This window comes from Heptranchias perlo, chromosome 1 (assembly GCF_035084215.1).
Source record: "Heptranchias perlo isolate sHepPer1 chromosome 1, sHepPer1.hap1, whole genome shotgun sequence".
Taxonomy (NCBI): Eukaryota; Metazoa; Chordata; class Chondrichthyes; order Hexanchiformes; family Hexanchidae; genus Heptranchias; species Heptranchias perlo.
Window position 1 is genome coordinate 24230495 of NC_090325.1, and position 18230 is coordinate 24248724.

Consider the following 18230-nt stretch of genomic DNA (forward strand, 5'->3'; position numbering starts at 1 on the left):
AGGATAGAAACAAAATCCATATGATTGAGACATAGGGTAAGAAGGGATCGATCACGTTATTAGATATATTCTACAGACCACTAGCAGTGGAAGGGAAGTGGAGGAAGAAATATGTCGTCAAATCTATGGAATGAGTAAAAACATCGAATAATAATCATGGGAGATTTCAACTACCCCCAAATAAACAGGCAAGAAGAAGTAGGGAAAGGGGAAAAGGGAAATAGACTTTCTACATTGTACAGGACTCCTTTCTTATCCAGTATGTGAGAAGCCCAACAAGAGAGGAATCACTTCTGGATCTAGTAATGGGAAATGAACCGGAGCAGATAAGAAAAGAAACCATAGGGAAACATCTAGGCAATAGCGATCGTAACATAAGGTTTAAAATAATGATTGAGAAAGACATAAGTAAGACGAAGACCAAATTAATAGATTGGAAAAAAAATAATTTTGGGAGGATGAGAATAGAACTAGGGAAGGTAACGGGAAAACATTTTTAACAGACAAAGAGATAGAACAATGGTGGGAAATATTTAAAAGGGTGAACAACGGAGTTCAGGAGTAATATATTCCTCTTTAAAAAAAGAAACAAACTAGCCAATAATGAAACACGATGGATGAATAAAGAGATAAGGGTAAAATTGAAACTAAAGAAAAAGGCATACTCTTAAGTACACAGACAATAAAGGAGAGGATGAGAAAAGGGAATATGAAGAAGTTAGGAAATAAGTCAGAAAAACAATTAGGAAAGCAAAGAGGAACTACAAAATTAAATTATCAAGGAATATAAAAGAAATAGTAAAGTATTCTACAGATACATAAATAACAAAAGAAAAATCAGGATAGGGACAGGGTCACTAAGGGATGCACAAGATAAATTCACAGGTAATGACAGTGAAATGGCAGAAATATTGAATAGTTACTTTGCCTCAGTATTTACCAGGGAGACTAACGAGATGGGTATGACATTGGAAGAAGAGATCAAAACAGATATAAAGACATTTAAGATAGAAAGGGTTGGAGATAATTGATAAACTAATCAAACTTAGAGAGGATAAAACCTTTGGTCCGGATGGATTGCATCCACGTATATTAAAAGAAGTTAGGGAGGAGATAGCAGAGGCACTATTACATATATAGAAAAATTCATTAGAAAAGGGAATAGTGTCAGAGGACTGGCGGACAGCTAATGTGATTCCTATATTTAAAAAGGGCGATAGAACCAGTCCAGGGAACTATAGATATAGCTTAACTTCAGTGATAGGAAAGATAATGGAATCTTTACTCAAAGATGCAATAGAAAAACATCTGGAAAACAAAAATATAACAGAGTAATCAGTATGGATTTGAGAAGGGAAAGTCATGCTTCACCAACCTTATTAAATTCTTTGAAGAAGTAACAGAAAGAGTAGGCAAGGGTAATGTAGTAGATGTAATATATTTGGATTTTCAAAAGACCTTCGATAAGGTATCACATTGTAGACTCATGACTAAGGTCAGAGCATATAGAGTCAGGGCACAGGTAGCAGAATGGATAGCAAGCTGGCTATAAAACAGAAAACAGTGAGTAGAGGTTAAGGGTAGCTACTCAGACTGGCAAAAGGTGAGAAGTGGTGTTCCACAAGGATCGGTGCTAGGACCACTGTTGCTCACAATTTACATTAAAAGATTTGGACTTGGGAAACAGAAGTACAATTTCAAAATTTGCAGATGACACCAAATTGGGGGGTATAGTTAATACAAAGGAAGAATGCGTCAAAATACAAGAAGACATTAATAAATTTGCAGAATGGGCATGTAATTGGCAAATGAATTTCAACATGGATAAGTGTGAGGTGGTGCATTTTGGTAGGAAGAAAAAGGAGGACATGCTGCTTGGATAATAAGAGTCTAAATGGGGTAGAGGAGCAGAGGGATCTAGGGGTACAGATACACAAATCACTAAAAGTAATGACACAGGTTAATAAGGCCATAAAAAAGGCAAACCAAGCACTGGGGTTCATTTCTAGAGGGATAGAATTGAAAAGCAGAGAAGTTATGCTAAACTTGAATGGAACCTTGGTTAGACCACACTTGGAGTACTGTGAACAGTTCTGGTCTCCATATTATAAAAAGGATATAGAAGCATTGGAGAAGGTGCAAAAAAGATTCACAAGGATGATACCAGAACTGAGAGGATATACTTATCAGGAAAGGTTGAACAGGCTGGGACTGTTCTCTCCAGAAAGGAGAAGGCTGAGGGTGTCCTGATATACGTCTTTAAGATAATGATAGGGTTTGCTAGGGTAGACGTAATGAAAATATTTCCACTTGTGGGGGAGTCCAAAACTAGAATTCATAAATATAAGATAGTCACTAATAAATCCAATAGGGAATTCAGGAGAAACTTCTTTACCCAAAGAGTGGTAAGAATGTGGAACTCGCTACCACAAGGAGTAGTTGAGACAAATAACATCGATGCATTTAAGGGGAAGCTAGATAAGCACACATGGGAGAAAGAAATAGAAGGATATGCTGATAGGGTTAGATGAAGTAGGGAGGGAGGAAGCTCGTGTGAAGTATAAACACTGGCACAGACCAGTTGACCCGAATGGCCTGTTTCTGTGCTTTAGACTCGATGTAATTCAATGTAATGTTGGCCTTCATCTCAAGGGGGTTGGAATTCAAAAGTGAGGAAGTTGTACAGAGCCTTAGTCAGGCTCAGTAAGGAGTACTGCATTCAGTTTTGGGCACCGTTCCTCAGAAAGACGTATTAGCCTTGGAGGTGATACATGCAGATTTACCAGAATGATACCAGGGCTTAAAGGATTAAATTCTGAGGACAGCTTGCATGAACTTGGTTTGTATTCCCTTGACTTTCGAAGGTTGAGGGCTGAGCTAATTACAACAGTGTCTACACTTCAAAAGCACTTCATTGGCTGTAAAGCATTTTGGAACATCCTGAGGTCATGAAAGGCGCTATATAAATGCAAGTTCTTTCTTTCTTCTAACTGAGGTATAGATCTAAGTGAATGGCAGAACAGACTTGAGGGGCTGAATGGCCTATTCCTGTTCCTATGAGACACAGCATCAATAGAATGATATTACAGATCATCTCAGTCAAGTAATAGACAGAAGCATTGAAGAAATAAAAGACATTTAAAGAAACAAAGAATGTGTGACTAGCTAAGGAGCCTGGGGGAAATGCAAGAAAATGGAAGAGATGGAAAAGGTGGAAAACCAGGGGGTCAGGTATGAAACTAAAATAGGTTTGAAATTGAGGATATGGCTGAAATTTGAAGTTACTTAAGTCAATGTTCAGACCAAAGGGTTGCAGGGTGCCTAGGAAAAACATGAGGTATTGGAGTAGAAATTGGTTGTGGCATGTTATTGGGTGTAAAACTAATCATGCACATGGACCAGGAGGCCTAAGGCTCACCTGAAATTGGGCCTCAAGTTTCATTTGCTTAGTTTGAGTGAGCTGCCAGCCCCTGTCGCGCCTCCACATTCAGCTCGCCCATTTTGCCCATACAAATGTCAGGATGTTTGCTCGCTGGCAGCGGCTCGAAGGTAAATCCCGAAACTCCTGCTCCTCCTGGCTCCACAGCATCATTTTTTGGAAACATTTTGTTAAACAAAAACTAACCTTTTGTTGACGGCCAATCCTTAGGCCGCTGAAGAATTCTGAGCAGGGCACAAAACCCTGCCCTGCTCATCGCAGACCAGTATCTGTAAGGAGGAAGGCCCCTCATTCACATAATATAAGGGACCTAAGTCCCGTTTTAGGCAACCACCAGGGACGTCTGATAAATGGCCTGACCCAATTTTGGAATTGGGTCCCATTGTGCCCGTTTTATGCCTGTAAAACAGGTGCAATGAGGTTCAATTGCAACCCATTTTTCCTGAAGCTTGCATTGGGCTTCATGGAACAGTAATCAATGAGAAGGACAGAGTGTGAATGGGAGTGGAAGTTAAAGTGGCAAGTCACAAGTAGTTCAGGGGTGCACTTTCAGGCACAGTGGAGATGTTTGGTAAAACAATCATCTAATCTGCGTTTGGTCTCCCCAGTGTAAGGGAGTCTGCACTGTGAGCAGAAAATACACTATACTAGATTAGAGGAAGTACAAGTAAATTGCCATCTCATGTGCAAAAAGTATTAGGAGTCCTGGACAATGGTGTGGGGAAGAGGTGAATGGGCAAGTGTTGTTTCTCCTGCTTTCATGCAGAAAGGTACCAGAGAAGGGCAGCTAGAATAGTGGTGGTGGAAAAGCCAACAATGGTGCCTTGGAGGAAATGGTCCCTCTAGAAAATGGAGAGGGGAGGGGAGAGAAGATAAGCTTGGGGGTAGGAATATGTTGTATGTGGTGGAAAGGGCAGAAGGTGTCATGGCAAATTTGGAGGGTGGTAGAGTGGAAGATAAAGACGAGGGGTTCTAACATGGTTGTCAGAGGATGGGAGAGGGGGTTAGGGCAGAAGCACAGGAAGTGGGACAGACCCGGTCAAGGGCCCTGTTGACCACTGCAGAGAGGAACTCTCAGCTGAGGGAAAAAAGGACATTTCAGAAGCTTTAGGGTGGAGGGTAGGGTCTTTAGAGCAGAGTTGGCAGAAGTAGAGTAACTAGGAGAATGGGATGAAATCTTTTCAGAAAGCGGGATGGGAAGAATCATCCTCTGGGTAGTTGTGAGAGTCGGTGGGCTTGCAGCAGATGTCAGTGGAAAGCCCATTGTTGGAGATAGAGAGAGAAATGCCCAGGAAGGGAAGGGAGGAGTCTGAAATGGACTATATGAAGTGATGATGTGGAGATGCCGGTGATGGACTGGGGTTGACAATTGTAAACAATTTTACAACACCAAGTTATAGTCCAGCAATTTTATTTTAAATTCACAAGCTTTCGGAGGCTACCTCCTTCCTCAGGTGAACGATGTGGAAAAAAAAAATTTTTTTCCACATCGTTCACCTGAGGAAGGAGGTAGCCTCTGAAAGCTTGTGAATTTAAAATAAAATTGCTGGACTATAACTTGGTGTTGTAAAATTGTTTACAATATATGAAGTGAGGGATGGATGGAAATTGGAAGCAGACCTGCTTCAGCCTGGCAAGAAAGCCACTGTGGCGTCCACTCTCAGGCCCCAATTAAAATACAGTCAGGGTCCCATTGATGTAATAGGACCCCTATTTGCATAAATTCATGAGACCCTCGCCTGCTTTAGGAGTGTGCTTCATCTGCCTGCAGGTTATTATCTAAAAGGGTTGAGTTCCGAGCGGGTAAGTAACCTGCTCATTTTTAACTAACCACACGCCCTGTTTCTGTCAGGTGGGGAGAGTTAAAATCGCCCCCACAGTATGCAATGAGAATGTCAAAGGCAGTTCAATGTCTCAGGAGTAGAACAGAAAGGAAACTTTTCACCCATACTGGGGACATTTGGAAAAGGAGGTCTTGTCGAGGCCTGGCAGATACCATTATGAAATGAGCTATTAGTTGCGTAGATATTCATGATTGTTATGAATCCAAAGGACCATTTTCAATATATGAAGTGAAGAATTACTTTGGTCACTATGTGTAGTGAGATCATAAACATATATTTACAATGCTGATAAACTGTAACCAGAGCAGTTCTTCCCCTCGAAGAGTACAGTCCCTATAGATGGGAGAGAATTATTGGAAAATATAATTAAAAGATAAGTTGGAAAGTGTAGGTTTAGATATTTTAGAAGGTAACGGAAGTATCCATATCCATTTTCAACATACCATTCTTGGAACTCCCTCCTTGAACTCTTCTTCCTCGGCATCTCCCTCTTCTTTTAAGACCCTCCTTAAAACCCACCCCTTTGCTCAAGCTTCTGGTCACCTCTCCTAATTTGTCCTATTTTGGCTCTGCATCCATTTTCCTTTTGCCTCTGTGAAGCACCTTGGGACGTGTTTCTACATTAAAGGCCATGTGTCAATGTGGATTGCTGTTGTTGGTGTTGGTGTTGTTACCTCATGTCGAGAAATGCACACATAAAAAATGTTTTTAAAAACCGCAGTGTATACAGACTATCATCAGTGCAATCCCTACATAGCATTTATGGGGGCTTATTCCAAGTTTGCACTGGAGGCAGAGAACTTTGCTAACCAAAAGGTATTTCTGCTTCAGCTTTTTGTGTTAATTCAGCACTCTTGCACTGTCGGGCTCAGGAACTTTGTCAAGATCTGGTAACGTCGTCAGTGCTAATAAAAAAAACAGAAGCTGCTCAAAATACAAGCAGGTCAGGCAGAATCGGGGTTCTGACAAAGGATCTCCACCCGAAACATATACCCTTCTCTTCTCTTTTCACGTACTGACAGCCCGCTGTATATTTCCAGGAATTCCTGTTTTTATTTCAGATTTCCAGCATTTACATATTTCTTTTCCTTTTTACTTCCGATGTCATCGGTGCTCACTGTTTAAACAACATTACTCGAATAAATCAACAGAAAGAGAAATATACATAAGGATATCATAAACAATTCATAATTCCAGATTGATTTTAAAACTCTGTAAAGCCATCACTTACCAGCATTCAAATAAATGGCAACACTTGGAGCCTTTAATTGAAACACATGTATCGTATAGTGAGAGATGAGAAAAAGGATTGTCTGAAAGGATCTTTGGCAAATCAAAGCACAATAAGTAAGGCAAAAGTTGGGGACTATGAAGAGGGACTCACTCCTGCTCTAAAATATCTAGGGGTTTCATTTATTTTGGTGGTTTGCTGGTAAACACGTTCATGTCAAATTCCTTTGAGCGCTATTTAATGGAGTCTTTAATTCATTTAAAGCGAACAGGTTAACGATTACAGTAGAACAGCACACAAAGAGGAAGCTAGATCAGTACATGAGGGAGAAAGGAATATGCTGATCAGGTGAGAAGAAGAAAGGTGGGAGGAGGCTTGAGTGGAGCATAAACACCAGCATATACCCGTTGGGCCGAATGGCCTGTTTCCGTGCTGAAAATTCTATGTAATTCTATACAAAAAAAAAAGGATTTTGATCTGAATGCGTTAACCGATATGCTAGGAGGGGAAATGCAAAACTTCTCATGGGACGGCTTTCAGGAATTGGATGGCCAAATATTTCTAGAGCATCTTGCCTTCAGATGGATCTCCCTTGTTAAATAGAACCGGCAGAGTCTCCCTTTTCAAGTAAACAGCGTTAAACATTTATTTCTCATCAGGCAAATATACATTTATTCAACAGAGTTGTAACAGCTTTTCTTTGGTAATTTGTAGTCAGGCCCAGGTTTACGCAGCCCACCAAAATGCGTCGCAGAGTGATAGCCCGTCCCGTGGGCAGCTCAGTCCGGCTGAAGTGCGCTGCGAGCGGGTATCCCCAGCCCGATATCACCTGGCTGAAGGACAACAAGCCTCTCGCGCCTCAGGACATGGGAGACGCCAAGAAAAAGAAATGGACTCTGACCCTGAAAAGCTTAAGGCCCGGAGACAGTGGGAAGTACACGTGCCGCGTCTATAGCAGAGCGGGCGAAATAAATGCAACGTACAAGGTTGAAGTAATCCGTAAGTACTGCACTGGATTTAAGAAGGGATTAAAATAATGGTCTATTTGAAGACAGTTGCAAGCTGTCTTTATGTTTACAATGAGAAACACATGGCCAAAGCTGTACTCTGCTCCGAAAGAGTCGAACCTGGAGCACGTTGCACATCTGGTAGTGATAAGGCTGTGCAGCTGTGTGCAGATGCTAAATGTGTTTTCATTCTAAACACAGAAGCAGAGATGCAAAACTCAAGTCAGGCCTCATCCCACTGTCAGATGTGGTGGCTTTATTTCTAAAATCTGAATCAGGCAGAAGCAAAAAAAAGGCAAATTTTTTTTTATATGTCATTCAGCATCAAAAACAAATATTTATTCTTCGCATGTTTCACTGTTACCCGAGATTCGTTGCTTAGAGTCTTTTTCTTTTCTAAAAAAAAACAGATGTTTTAAAGAGTCATTTTCATTAAGTTTCTAACTGAAAACCAGTTGAAATTAGGACTGATTAAAGGTTTACTCAAATCATTTTTCCCCCAATTTTGTCCCCTCCTCAAGGCTGGGTAGCTGAGTCAGTTGAATACCCGATTTGGGGCAGAATGTAAAGGGCTCAAGTCCAGGAAAGCTTTTCAGGCTGGCAAAGCGATGTCTTAGAATGCCAGAAGAGATGCGAAGATGGCAGGGACTACGTGCAGTGCTTGTCCCACTTTCTCAGTAGTATCATGGCACACATCCGGCTGTTTGGCCACAGAGGCAGACGTTTATCCCTAATGGCTCATTTCTCTCTCTTGTACTCTCTCAGCCTTTTAAGGCACTGACCCATACTGAAGTGCACTTCCACAGGTAGTGGCAGCCCTCTCCGAGCTCACTCAACCATCCATTCATCACGTGTGAGCCTAGACAAAGAGGGTCCTCAGTCCACTGTACCATGTAAACCATTACAGTCAAATCATTACATGTCCTCCATCACCTGATATCCAGTAGACATCACTAGATGCCAATCAAGAACAGGAACCTTTGCCGATTTTTTTTCCCCTGCTTATCACTACACTAGGCATTTACCCCTTTAGGCCATCGGGAAGATTACAAGTCATTCTCCATATAGCTACAGATTACTTGAAATTAATTTTAAAATGTATTAAGTGTATTCTGTTCAAATAAGAATGTATACAAGTAACTCCCCCACACGGCTTAGTTGGAAGTGCATCACCTTGTGTAGTATGAGCCATACAATACAGCCAGACCAGGAATATGCAGTTCCCAGTCTGTGCTGAATTAACTGAGTTCAGCTGGGCCTTTCATATAGGAAAGAACTTGCATTTATATAGAGCCTTCCACATGCTCAGGACGTCACAAAGCGCTTTATAGCCAAAGAAGTACTTTTGAAGTTTAGTCACTATTGTAATGTAAGAAACACGGCAACCAATTTACGCACAGCAAGGTCCCACAAACAGCAATGTCCAGATAATCTGTTTTAGGAACATAGGAACATAGGAACAGGAGTAGGCCATTCAGCCGCTCGAGCCTGCTCCGCCATTTGATAAGATCATGGCTGATCTGTGATCTAACTCCATATGCCTGCCTTTGGCCCATATCCCTTAATACCTTTCTTTGGTTGGCAAAATTCTATCTATCTCAGATTTAAAATTAGCAATTGAGCTAGTATCAATTGCCATTTGCGGAAGAGAGTTCCAAACTTCTACAACCCTTTGTGTGTAGAAGTGTTTTCTAATCACACTCCTGAAAGGTCTGGCTCTAATTTTTAGACTATCCCCTATCACAAATGCTCTCTCGACCTTTCTCCTACCCCCCTGTACAGCTGAGCCACCCATAGTGATGTTGGTTGAGGGATAAATATTGGCCAGGAGAAAACTCCCTGCTCTTCTTTGAAATAGTGTCATGGGATCTTTTACATCCACCTGAAAGGGCAGACAAGGCCTTGGATTAATGTCTCATCCAAAAGACGGCACCTCTGACAGTGCTGCACTCCATCCATACTGCACTGAGGTGCAGCCTAGATTATAGCTCCTAAACCCACAACCTTCTGTCCCAGAGGTAAGAGAGCTACCACTGAGTGATGCTTCGTGCCCCTGGGCTAGGAAGGCTAAAAAAAACTGTCAGCCAGGGTTCCCACTCCAAAATATTACCCAGCGACCCATGCTGGAAAGTGTGTGTATCTTTTTATTTGTTCCTGGGATGTGGGTGTCGCTGGCAAGGCCAGAATTTATTGTCCATCCCTAGTTATACTTGAGAAGGTGGTGGTGAGCCGTCTTCTCGAACCGCTGCAGTCTGTGTGGTGAAGGTTCTCCCACAGTGCTGTTAGGTAGGGAGTTCCAGGATTTTGACCCAGCAACGATGAAGGAAAGGCAATATATGTCCAGGTCGGGATGGTGTGTGGCTTGCGGGGAACTTAGAAGTGATGGTGCTCCCGAGCACCTGCTGCCCTTATCCTTCTCGGTGGTGGAGGTCGAGGGTTTGGAAGATTTCCTACGAAGAAGCCTTTGCAAGTTTAGGATGAGAAGTCTTTTGTGTGTGGGTGTGTGTGTGGGTGTGTGTGTGGGGGTACGGGGTGTGGGCATGGCCACTAGATGAGGCTTGACTATGATGCTTCCCACAATCAAATTGGCCGCCGATACTCACCGATGACACACATAAAATGGTTTCTTTGGTGAGGTAGCAGATTATGGCACAATTGTTAGTGGCCATGGATGTTAACAAATGATACCTGCTACCAGCACAAAAACTGACCAAAATCAGAATGATGGATATATATATATACTTTTACAGTTTAACCCCTTGATGACACTACTGCCTTGTACACGTTCTGAGCTATCCACTATCAATGAAACTTCACAGGCAATCATAATTTAGGAGTCTCTAAGTTAACTTGGCTGTTTTTAAACCTTAAGTTACAGTTACCTCACTGTCAGTTGGTAATAATAGCAGTTCATTCATGAAAATCGAGCACTGGAGGCCCAGGTTACTCTTTTCCTGCCCCACTGGTGAAACCGTATGGAATTCAGAGTCACTGGGGAAAAATTCTGTTTTTCTCTGTGTCCGGGGTTTCTGCCAGAACCTTAAAATTAATTTTAAAATGGTGACGTGCAGACAGCCCAAGTCCAGTAGAGCCTTATTTAAAGTAGCTGTGTGTCTCAATCTGGTGTTCATCCCATTGGCTACCAATTGGCCCCAAAGTCTGGTAGATCTAACAAAAATGTTTAAAATAACAAACGGGAGATAAGTTATTTTGTTGAGAGAAAGTCTCCAGGAGGTTTGATTTTCTCAGGCAGCGCACTGGTTAATGACTGCCGCAGATTTCTTTTTGAGTGCTTCTATACTGCAGTCATTAGTCCCTTTATCTGTGCGTTCAAATAGTGAATATACGTAACACTACCAGAGAGAATTAACCCCCCCGCCCCAAACGGCAAATTATGCCGTCAGTCCCGCCCCTCTTCCCTCCTCTCACACAAACAACCCCCTACAATAAATGTCCAAGCCATGCCCTTGAACAACAAAAACAACAACTTGCATTCATATAGCGCCTTCAACATGGTAAAATGTCCCAAGGCGCTTCACAGGAGTGATTTTCAAACAAAATTTGACACCGAGCCACATTAGGAGGTATTAGGACAGGTGACCAAAAGCTTGGTCAAAGGGGTAGGTTTTAAGGAGCGTCTTAAAGGAAGAGAGAGAGGTGGAGAGGTTTAGGGAGGGAATTCCAGAGATTAGGGCCTAACTTGTTGAAGTTCAACAAGTCTTTACTTAAGTTGTCTGATTGCAGCTAACAACCCATAAAATTAATGAAGCTTTGCAACTTTCCGATAAGACATAGAGATAGCTCTCCATGAGCCAAACAGGTGATTGATGCAATAACTAATAACTCGAAGAATCAATATGGTGAAAAAAAAATTGCAGTAAATAAATTAAAAAAGTAAAAGAAATTTTAAATACACTGATTCTTTTTCTCTCCACCAACATTATTAGCGGCTGAGGCTGCAGAATAATTTCTGAGCAGGCTTTAAGTGGGGGTAATTCTCCATCCACTTATCAAGTCTTTTGTCTTATTTATTAACTGTGTGCTCTTGATTTTCAATTTGAAGTTGTAATGTAAATTTTGAGACGTCAAATAAAGCAAATCTTTCATTGAGGTTTGCACCAAGAAATTATCAGATTCCGACATTTGCAAGTCGATGCAATGAACTCCTGAAAGATCTTTGGAATCTTCTGTATCAGCACTATTCAAGGAGAGATGTTGGTGATCATTTTTTTGGCTTTTTATCTATTCCCCTCCCCCCACACACATTCCTCTGTGTTTTGTCTTGAGTCAACTTCCTTCATCTGAGGAGATAGTTACAGGCTTAACAGAATATTGCAATTATTTTTGGTCTCCTCTTCTCAAAATAGATGTGAAAACAAAATGTCTATCAATTTTAATATTCGTTCCCTTAGGAATCATTTTTAATGTTGCTATTATATGCCTGCTTGTGATATTATCCGAATCACAGTAGATATATTGTAATAGATATGGTGTATCTGGTTCTAATAATTCCATTTGAAATAATGGTCATTAACAAGCCTCAACTAGAGGTTTATGCTAACACTAATCACGGGTCTACTTTCAGTGACACATTCTAATGAACCATGAAATATATTCCCCAACTGTGGCCTTGTTTGTGCTTTAAATGGGATAACCTTGAGGTAGGGATCCGTGGCAAAATAAAGTCTGCATAATTAAGGTGTGTGATCTCATTCTATTTTATCTGTGGATGAAATATTTCTGCCTTTCTTAGACAGTTGATGTATAATACACGTGTCATTGGGCATCAGAGTTTTCTGCAGTGACGGTCATTAACAATGAATCATTTTGCTTATCATTTGCAGAGACCACCAGGTCCAAACCCATCCTGACTGGAACCCACCCCGTAAACACCACAGTCGATTATGGAGGCACAACCTCCTTCCAGTGCAAGGTCCGCAGCGATGTCAAACCTGTGATTCAGTGGCTGAAGAGGGTAGAATATGGCAGCGAGAACAAGTACAACTCCACCATTGACGTCGGCGGGCAGAAGTTTGTGGTGCTGCCGACGGGAGAGGTGTGGTCCAGGCCTGACGGCTCTTACTTAAACAAACTGATGATCTCCAGAGCAAAGGAGGAGGACGCTGGGATGTACATCTGCTTGGGCGCAAACACCATGGGATACAGCTTCAGGAGTGCCTTCCTTACTGTGCTGCCAGGTAGGCAGGTTCCTTCTCTCGGTACTTGTACGCTGGAAATAAATATTTTGCTTTTTCTGGGTTTCAGCAGTGCCTTTCAGCTTTGGGTGCCAGAGTTTCTGAAGCTTTCAAATCCAAAGCTGGAGTTCTGAGGTTGGTCCTGCCCAGTTGGCATAAAATGCTCCATAGACAACCGGGAAGCAAGAAAAACATCTCCATTCTCCTCTCCTCCACCGCTAAACACCCAGCATACAGTCACACAACATTACCAAAGTAACATGGAAAGACCTGCTGCTGGGATGTGTCAAGTTACCTCGTAACTATTGATTAGATTTTTTTTTAACTGGGAAACCCAGGTGAGGGGATAAGGTTCATAGTGCAGGACAATCGCCAAGTTTGTAAAGAGTAGCAGAGAAAGCAACATAAATAATGCAGTAGTGGTTAGGTGATGCCAAGCTTAGGCTTTAAAGCTTGTCAACTATAAGACAGAAAGAAGACTTAGGAGCTTCACAATTTTGAGGTGCTAGGAAAGAATGAGTTCGAGTAAGAGATGCTGCAGTGAGCCTTGATTCGATATGGTGAGGATTCAGGAAGAATGATGAACCATTCTATAAGGTGGTCGATTTGGATTTGCTATTTTAAGGCTGAAGGATAGTGAGCAATTAGTATGCAGACTAGCCTTATACGTTAAAGGATTAAAAATGAGAACGGGCCTTAGGATTGAAACTACAGTTAGCATAAAGAAGATTGGCGTAGCAATGTGACATAACAGTGACATAGGAAGATAGGAAATGTCAGATAAAAAAAGACCAAAGTCCATCTAGTTTGCCTGCCACCATCCCGGTAGGCGCATGATACAACAATAATGTAGATACCAACTAACTGCATCTTTTTCAGGTAATTTCCCTGGGGGTTCTCCCAACTGGCTGCTGTGAGTTGGGGGGAAGATAGGCATAAACCTGGTCTCACTTGGATTTATTAGGGGCAGCATTGACTAAATTCTTTTTTATTCATTCATGGGATGTGGGCGTCACTGGCGAGGCCGGCATTTATTGCCCATCCCTAATTGCCCTTGAGAAGGTGGTGGTGAGCCGCCTTCTTCAACCGCTGCAGTCCGTGTGGTGAAGGTTCTCCCACGGTGCTGTTAGGAAGGGAGTTCCAGGATTTTGACCCAGCGATGATGAAGGAACGGCGATATATTTCCAAGTCAGGATGGTGTGGTGTTGTTCCCATGTGCCTGCTGCTCTTGTCCTTCTCGGTGGTAGAGGTCGCAGGTTTGGGAGGTGCTGTCGAAGAAGCCTTGGCGAGTTGCTGCAGTGCATCCTGTGGATGGTACACACTGCAGCCACTGTGCGCCAGTGGTGAAGGGAGTGAATGTTTAGGGTGGTGGATGGGGTGCCAATCAAGCGGGCTGCTTTGCCCTGGATGGTGTCGAGCTTCTTGAGTGTTGTTGGAGCTACACTCATCCAGGCAAGTGGAGAGTATTCCATCACACTCCTGACTTATGCCTTTTAGATGGTGGAAAGGCTTTGGGGAGTCAGGAGGTGAGTCACACATCGCAGAATACCCTACCTCTGACCTGCTCTTGTAGCCACAGTATTTATATGGCTGGTCCAGTTAAGTTTCTGGTCAATGGTGACCCCCAGGATGTTGATGGTGGGGGATTCGGCGATGGTAATGCCGTTGAATGTCAAGGGGAGGTGGGTAGACTCTCTCTTGTTGGAGATGGTCATTGCCTGGCACTTATCTGGCACAAATGTTACTTGCCACTTATCAGCCCAAGCCTGGATGTTGGCCAGGTCTTGCTGCATGCGGGCTTGGACTGCTTCATTATTTGAGGGTTTGCGAATGAAACTGAACATTGTGCAATCATCAGCGAACATCCCCATTTCTGACCTTATGATGGAGGGAAGGTCATTGATGAAGCAGCTGAAGATGGTTGGGCCTAGGACACGACCCTGAGGAACTCCTGCAGCAATGCCCTGGGGCTGAGATGATTGGCTTCCAACAACCACTACCATCTTCCTTTATGCTAGGTATGACTGCAGCCACTGGAGAATTTTCCCCCTGATTCCCACTGACTTCAATTTTACTAGGGCTCCTTGGTGCCACACTCGGTCAAATGCTGCCTTAATGTCAAGGGCAGTCACTCTCACCTCACCTCTGGAATTCAGCTCTTTTGTCCATGTTTGGACCAAGGCTGTAATGAGGTCTGGAGCCGAGTAGTTCTGGCAGAACCCAAACTGAGCATTGGTGAGCAAGTTATTGGTGACTAAGTGCCACTTGATAGCACTGTCGACGACACCTTCCATCACTTTGCTGATGAATGAGAGCAGTCTGATGGGGCGGTAATTGGCCGGATTGGATTTGTCCTGCTTTTTGTGGACAGGACATACCTAGGCAATTTTCCACATTGTCGGGTAGATGCCAGTGTTGTAGCTGTACTGGAACAGCTTGGCTAGAGTTGTGGCTAGTTCTGGAGCACAAGTCTTCAGCACTACAAGCCGGGATGTTGTCGGGGCCCAAAGCCTTTGCTGCATCCAGTGCACTCAGCCGTTTCTTGATAATGAATTGGCTGAAGACTGGCTTCTGTGATGGTGGGGATATCGGGAGGAGGCCGAGATGGATCATCCACTGAAGATGGTTGCAAACGCTTCAGCCTTGTCTTTTGCACTCACGTGCTGGACTCCGCCATCATTGAGGATGGGGATGTTTACAGAGCCTCCTCCTCCCGTTAGTTGTTTAATTGTCCACCACCATTCACTGCTGGATGTGGCAGGACTGCAGAGCTTTGATCTGATCCGTTGGTTGTGGAATCGCTTAGCTCTGTCTATAGCATGTTGCTTCCGCTGTTTAGCATGCATGTAGTCCTGAGTTGTAGCTTCACCAGGTTGGCACCTCATTTTTAGGTACGCCTGATGCTGCTCCTGGCATGCTCTTCTACACGCCTCATTGAACCAGGGTTGATCCCCTGGCTTGTTGGTAATGGTAGAGTGAGGAATATGCCAGGCCATGAGGTTACAGATTGTGCTGGAATACAATTCTGCTGCTGCTGATGGCCCACAGCATCTCATGGATGCCCAGTTTTGAGCTGCTAGATCTGTTCTGAATCTATCCCATTTAGCACGGTGATCCTGCCACACAACACGTTGGATGGTGTCCTCAGTGGACAGACGGGACTTCGTCTCCATGAGGACTGTGCGGTGGTCACTCCTACCAATACTGTCATGGATAGATGCACTTGCGACAGGTGGATTGGTGAGGACGAGGTCAAGTAAGTTTTTCCCTCGTGTTGGCTCACTCACCACCTGCCGCAGGCCTAGTCTGGCAACTATGTCCTTCAGGACTCGGCCAGCTTGGTCAGTAGTAGTGCTACCGAGCCACTCTTGGTGATGGACATTGAAGTACCCCACCCAGAGTACATTCTGTGCCCTTGCTACCCTCAGTGCTTCCTCCAAGTGGTGTTCAACATGGAGGAGGACTGATTCATCAGCTGAGGGAGGGCGGTAGGTGGTGATCAGCAGGAGGTTTCTTTGCCCATGTTTGACCTGATGCCATGAGATTTCATCAGGTCCAGAGTCAATGTTGAGGACTCCCGGGGCCATTCCCTTCTGACTGTATATCACTGTACCGCCACCTCTGGTCGGTCTGTCCTGCCGCTGGGACAGGACATACCCAGGGATGGTGATGGAAAAGTCTGGGACGTTGGCTGAAAGATATGATTCTGTGAGTATGGCTATGTCAGGCTGTTGCTTGACTCGTCTGTGGGACAGCTCTCCCAATTTTGGCACAAGTCCCCAGATATTAGTGAGGAGGACTTTGCAGGGTCGACTGGGCTTGGTTTGCCTTTGTCGTGTTCGGTGTCTAGTGGTCCGATGCCGGGTGGTCCATCCGGTTTTATTCTTATTATAACTTTTTTTAGCGAGATTTTACAACTGAGTGGCTTGCTAGGCCATTTCAGAGGTCAATTAAGAATCAACCACATTGCTGTGGGTCTGGAGTCACATATAGGCCAGGCTGGGTAAGGACGGCGGGTTTCCTTCCCTAAAGGACATTAGTGAACCAGATGGGTTTTAGTACTAAATGCCAAACATTTCCACAGGGAAAAAAGGAATTACAACTGGCAGCCAATTTGCACCATTAGTGGTCCGTTACATAGCAAGGCAAACACTAAGGACGCCAAATCATCCGGGTTCTGCACGGACCCAACCGGTAAGTGGGGGGATGGGGGAACATATACAGTGCATGCTCCGCCCACTTGTACATTAAAATCGGGATCCTACAAGTGGTCTAGGACCCAATTTGCATATTTAAAAAGCTTCCTGTCTGTTTTGGGCAGGAGTGCTGGATGCCCATTTAAAGGCCAGCCTGAATTAGGCAAACTAATGGGTATCCAAGGTGCCTGCCAGATCTTCCTCTGTCGGTTGGCTGTTTTTTCAAGCAGTTTAAATTCCGCCCCCCACCCCTCCCCCCATAGGTTATCTGTGAGTTCTCTCAGCTGGTGATTTAAACAGAACGGAGAGAAAGAATATCTTTTTTTATAAAAAGGTAGATTAATAGGGGATGGGTAAAGCAGTAATTTAGCGCACTGCCCTTTCACCTTACAGAGCTGGGTTTGAATCTATCTAGGTTGAGGCAGTGAATGTACCTTCTTTCTGCTGGCTGTTTGGATCTTCTGTAAAATTAATTGGTGCTGTTTTAACCTAATTGCCCTAAAAGTCCATAAATTAAATCTGCCTGCAATTTGCCACAAACTATCACTAAAGTGGCAATCTCATCCGGGGGGGATAGTGTGGGAAGTGGGAAAAGATACTTTCCTAACTCTTTTGACATTAAGACACATTGGGGGTAATTTTGACTTTGGGTGATAGTGTCAAACAGGCGATATTGACTCAGTAGCCCGTTATACATAATTCCCGATTTTGATTTCCATTGACTTCATTGGTGGGGCAGGCAAAAGAGAGCTTTACTCTGCATCTGACATCTCTGTACCTAGCCTGAGAGTGTTTGCTTCTGCGTATGGGCATTATAGATGGAAAAATATTCAATTTTTCCATTCACCTCGATGAACAGGAAACTTCATTCCAAGTTATAAATAAATCAAGCTGAAAAAACGGATCTATGCTAGTTTGTTTTCAAAGGTATAGAATACTTTAAAAAGTAATTTATCAGCGCATTTAACACAAATCGTTCAGGCTGCTTTGATTCTTGAAGCTACAGATCTATGCATTCATAGCATGAAGAACTTGATGCTGCAAAATGACTTTGCAAGAAACACAATGGAAGGGTTAGTCTGTTGGTGTTGTACTATGGCGATTTTCGACCAGAATTTTATACAAACATATTCAGAATGGAATTAAGCCAACATCTGTACTTCTAGATGCAAAGTGCTGAAACGAGATTAATGGTGTTGATTATATGTGAAACTGACAATCTGGAGTATTATTCATGCCTGCATGTGGTGGGACATTATATTCAACAGAACCGATCAAAGCTGAATGTTTACAGTGGAGAATATCCAGGAAAAAATTT

The 18230-nt window shown here is 43.3% G+C and overlaps 1 protein-coding gene across 4 annotated transcripts in view; it reads left to right on the plus strand.

The window, feature by feature from the left end:
* The window catches only part of LOC137320704 (fibroblast growth factor receptor-like 1), a 293983-nt gene that overhangs the window by 252583 nt on the left and 23170 nt on the right, over positions 1 to 18230 (plus strand). For 3 of the 4 annotated variants that reach the window (XM_067982402.1, XM_067982409.1, XM_067982419.1), the window contains 2 exons: positions 7229 to 7513; positions 12366 to 12719. In XM_067982402.1, coding sequence (XP_067838503.1) covers positions 7229 to 7513; positions 12366 to 12719 — 639 coding nt within the window. The remainder of the gene's footprint in view (positions 1 to 7228; positions 7514 to 12365; positions 12720 to 18230) is intronic. The other variant, XM_067982428.1, reaches the window with a different exon arrangement.